Source organism: Montipora capricornis, chromosome 6 (genome assembly GCF_036669925.1).
Source record: "Montipora capricornis isolate CH-2021 chromosome 6, ASM3666992v2, whole genome shotgun sequence".
NCBI classification, from domain to species: Eukaryota; Metazoa; Cnidaria; class Anthozoa; order Scleractinia; family Acroporidae; genus Montipora; species Montipora capricornis.
In genome coordinates this window covers 63714102-63719101 of record NC_090888.1, presented here as the reverse complement: position 1 = coordinate 63719101, position 5000 = coordinate 63714102, and the positions used below count along the sequence as shown (strand labels likewise).

Genomic DNA, 5000 nt, shown 5'->3' with positions numbered 1-5000 from the left:
TCAGATACTGTAGTTGATTTCTTTAGAAGCATAGACCGAATGCATAAATGGCGGCCAAAAAAATATTCTTTTGTTTATGTGCTAATTAGCCTCACTAGCCTCGTTTGCATGGACAAAATACAAAGGAAAGGTTGCTTGAGAGCGAGGCTAGTGAGTCTCAGCATATAAACAAAAGAAGACATTTTTGGCCGCCATTTCTGCTTTCGGTTAATGAATTCTAATACATCGAAATTGGCGTGTTGGTGGTGCTTAACTCTACGTCAGTCCTCGTCGCCATGGTGGTGGACGAAAACAATAGATACGTCATTAGCTCCTTCTTTTTGTCTACCAGCAATTGTACATTACATCATCGACATCTGTGTCCTATTCGGACTACTTCAGCCGGTATGAGGAGTTTAACCCGGGTGGCCCGAAAACACTGACGCCCGGTCCATTGACTACCCAAACGGACTACCCCAAAAATACTATTTCAAGTGAGTACTATTGGTCATAAGCAGCATCACAATTAGTACTAAGCCTATAAACATCCATCTTAAACAGCGTTGGTCAGGTTAGCTTTCAATAATTGTTGAGATGGCCGTTTGCTTCATGTAAGAGACGTGAAACTGGTGCAACTTTTTATTATTGAAAGTTAACCTTTTTAAAACGGGTGCTTAGACTTAAATACTGTTGACCAATGCCGTTTAAAAGGGATGTTTACGCTTAACAATAACTGTGACGCTGCTTAATACCAATGGCACTCGCTTAAAATAGTATTTTTGGGGTAGTCCGTAGGGCTAGTCCATGGACCGGGGGTCAGTGTTTTCGGGTCACCCGTTTAACCCTTTCATCCCTGAAGGGTGACTTCCCCCCCTTCCCCCCCCCCCCCTCAATTGACGAGTAAAATCGTCTGGGGTTAGACAGTAAAATCTATAAGTATCACTCTTAGGAGGGGAAGGGTTAAAGGAGGCATAGTTTTCGAGTGGATCTAGATGTGGTTGACCCTTTCACCCCTGAAGAGCCCCCATTGATGAGTAAAATCGTCTGGCGTTAGACAGAGTAAAATCTATCAGTGTCACTCTTAGGAGGGAAAGGGTTAAGAGTCAATGACAACGCCTGAAGACAAGCGTGTGTTGGATAAAGAGGAAATAATCGCGCTGCACGTGTGACGCGTGTTTTTGAATAGGGAGCTTTAGCAACGACGACGTTAAAGGCAACGAGAACGTCATCTCAAAACATAAATTCTCATTATTGTAATCACTTCACGACTATTCCAAGTTTTTTTAATATGACAAAGGTGTGGCAGTTCCTCAGGAATGAAATCGTTTTGAACGGCGCTAAATTTACGGGAGAAAGTTGAAATTTTTCCTCAAGTGCTGACGTTCTTCATAAAACCTCAAATTTAGATAATTCACGTTGCTGTTTTGCTGACGACGGCAAAAAAATGAACGAAAGTGAAAAACGCACGTGCAAGGCGTGCAAAACCATTGTTTTGAACTTAAATATGCAAATTTGTGACGGTCTCGTTGCTGTCGCCGTTGTCTTTGCTAAAGCTCTTAAATATTCCTTTGGTGTACTCTGCAAAACAGAGACGCGGTGGCCTCATGGTTTGTGTGCTCGACTCCGGATGGAGTTGTCCGGGTTCGGGGCCTGGCCGGGGACATTGTGTGGTGTTCTTGGGGAAGACACTTTACTCTCACGATGCTTCTCTCCACTCAGGTCTATAAATGGGTACCGGCGCAATGCTGGGGGTAACCCTGCGATGGACTAGCATCCCATCCAGGGGGGAGCATAAATACTCCTAGTCGCTTCATGCTACGGAAACCGGAGATAAGCGCCGGCCTTAATGGGCCTTCAGGCTCGTAACAGAGACTCTGCCTTTTTTTTTCTCTGCAAAACAACAACGTGAAATCACAAATTTAAGGTTTAACGACAACGTGAGCATACAAAAGGGAATTATTCAATCTTTATCCTTATTTCAAAACCGATTCAGAGCAAAAAACCAGTTATAGGAGTCCATATTGCATAACACCAATAAGATGGAACAGATGGTCAGCAACCAACCTCTAGTGACACAGATGACAATGCTGCAATGTGCAATAGATCGTTTTCAATCACGTGATATGACGGCTTTGTTCAGTGGTTCACAAAACAATAGAGTGTTTTCACGTGACGTCACGACGGCCATGTTGGTGTCCGTAAACAATGGAACGGTACCTAACTAATCCTCCGGGAATTGAGCTATATTATCATGCAAACGTTTTCTTTCGTTTCGGAGGGAAAAACAAGGTTACTGATCACGTGAGTGAAAACACTATAGCAAATTATGGCTCATGTTTTGCATTATATTAGAATCAAATTCCCAAGAGACTTTTTTCTCTATGGTTCTGTGCACCAACATGGCCGCTATGACGTCAGGGGAAAACCATTTATGGGCCTAGTTCGATTTAGTATCACCCAACTAATGGCCATTTTGATTGGCTACGCTACTAGAGGACTATTAGTGATAGTCCTCGAGAAGCGAAAAGCGTGACGCTTTCTTTCGTTTTATTCCCAAATAAACATTTCTTCAACTTGCATTTGCTAACTTTATTATTGCTTTTTCTGTCGGACTATTTGGGTGAAACTAAAAAACTTAGACCCTTCGCCCTCAAGGGCCACGGGTCAATAGCCCATTCAGCTTCGCCTCATGGGCAATTGACCAGTAGCCCGCAAGATCTAATTGTTAAATATCAATATTCAGGCATAACTTCGAGGCTTTATGGTCAAATTTCATCGCTCAGTTCTGTTTTCTGTCTCACAAGTCTCAAGGGAGATTTCTAGACAAAAGAATATTTAAATTTAACCATAAAGTTCCTGAGCCATGTTTGAATATTGATATATCGAACGTGGCCTATTGCTGGTGGACGAACAAAAGGAGCTAATGGGAAAACGTTTGTTATCGTCCACCAAGATGGCGCCGATGACGTAACCTGAAAACCACCGACACTTGCGAAAATACGCTCCTCCGTGTATAAGCCCCTCCAAATATATGGCCCCCAAAGCGGCAACGGGAAAAACCCTCCGTTAACTCGCCCCTCCAAATATAAGTCCCCCGGGAGCTTGTACTTGGAAAATTGCCCTCAAATACAAAGTAAAACAAAGCAAAAACGGTAAATTTAATTCCAACTATAAGGCTAGCTCAATCGATTTGGAAACGCAAATTTTCCTCCTTAGATAAGCCCCTCCGAATATAAGCCCTTCCAAAGATAAAGCCCCGCGAAAAGGGCCTTTGAAAAATTTTAGGCCTGGGGCTTATTTTCGGAATTTTACGGTATAATTAAAGTGTAAAGTAGAATTTTGAATCGACGGCGTTTTCGTCGTTTCTTAAACTCCCTATTAAGCGTTGTCTTTTTTAGTTGTAGAATCAAAACGAGTCAGTTGATAAAAATGTGTTTTCGTTTGTTTCCTTGTAGGAGCCGTATAGTAACTGATATTCCCGCCGTACAAGCTCATCAGTCCTCGGCTGCCGGTAAAAATGTTGGAATTGCATTCGGTGTTTTGCTAGCTGTGGCCTTGATTGCAGTTGTGGCTTTTCTTGTTTATGAACCTTCAAAAAGGTGAGTTGTTACGGAGGAAATAAAGCGACTATATATTGTTGATGTGGCCTACTGAAACATAAGAGACCTTCAGATCGAAGGACGAGGACAACTACGAGTACGGGCTTTTCGTACTGAGCTTGCGCGTAAAGTTTGGAGGCCAACATTTTTCGAAGTGCGCGTGCTCAGAACTGAAAACTGGTACTTTTAGTCGTCCCTCGTCCTCCGATCTAAAGGTCCCTATAGAGTGTTTTCACTCACGTGATCATTAATCTTGTTTTTCCATCGAAACAAAAGAAAACGTTTGCATGATAATAGAGCTCTATTTCCGGAGGATTAGTTGGGGACGCTAACATGGTCGCCGTGACGTCACGTGAAAGGCTTCGTCGACGAGAACCAGAAAGCATCTAAACAATGGCCCTGCACGCCACGCACGTACGTTTTACATTTTGGTGCATGTTTTTGTCGTTCTTCCGTGCTGACAATGACATGAAAATGTCCAAATTTGAATGTATGTGGAGACTGTGATCAACCGACGATAAATTTTCAATTAGTATCTCTACAAACATCCACACAGTTCACACAAGTTTTATCTCTGAAAAACACAAAGTTATACTTTTTCATTACGTTTTCGTAGTCGTCATCGTCATTATCGCCTAACCAACCAGGTGCCCGTTTCTCGAAAGTCTCGAAAAATCAGTTTCGGGCCCGAGAAACCATTTTTGAGCCTGTCAACCACTTGTTTATGAATCGGATCTTTGAACTTATTTTCAAGGTAACCGTCAAAGCTAAGCAAACTGGCTGTGAAGTTTGACTAGTCAAATGCTCTCCGTTCTTGAAATACAGAAGGAATTGTGATACCCGAACATGGACTGTAAAGTCCCGAAAACATTTCGGGCCCGAAAAGCCATTGTGAAACTGCCAACCGCTTGTTTTGGAAAGCCGATCTTTTAACATGTTTTCAAGCTAAATAAAACAAACACGTCTGTGAAGTTTGACGACTTAAATCCTCTCCGTTCTTGAGATACAAAGGGAATTATGACACCCGAAAGTGGCCCGTAAAGTTTCGGGACTTTCGAGAAACGGGCCCCAGGCGCGAGTTGTTCGAGGGATGGTAGCGCTATCTACTGAATAAGTCACCATCCACTGGATAAACTCAACTGATTTTGCTGGTGTTTATCCGCTGGATAGTGATATATCCGGCTGTGGTCAACGTTATTAGAGAGCTTAAGCACGCGCGTTTTTGAGACGCGGACGGCAACCAGAGGAAATCATTTCTCGTGCCAGGACAGTGGTGTCTCAAATTTTTATACTAATCGTCTCTAATGGAGAAAAGATACTTAGCAATATAAATGTGCTTGTGTGAAGACAAGTTAGAAGGGAAAACAGCTCACTTCCGGTTGCCATCCGCGTCTCGAAAACGTGCGTGCTTAAGCTTAATCA

General features: G+C 42.8%; 1 protein-coding gene across 1 annotated transcript in view; it reads left to right on the top strand.

The window, feature by feature from the left end:
- LOC138052849 (cation-independent mannose-6-phosphate receptor-like) overlaps positions 1–5000 on the top strand; it is an 85377-nt gene that overhangs the window by 76743 nt on the left and 3634 nt on the right. The window contains exon 34 of the mRNA XM_068899435.1: positions 3435–3578. Coding sequence (XP_068755536.1) covers positions 3435–3578 — 144 coding nt within the window. The remainder of the gene's footprint in view (positions 1–3434; positions 3579–5000) is intronic.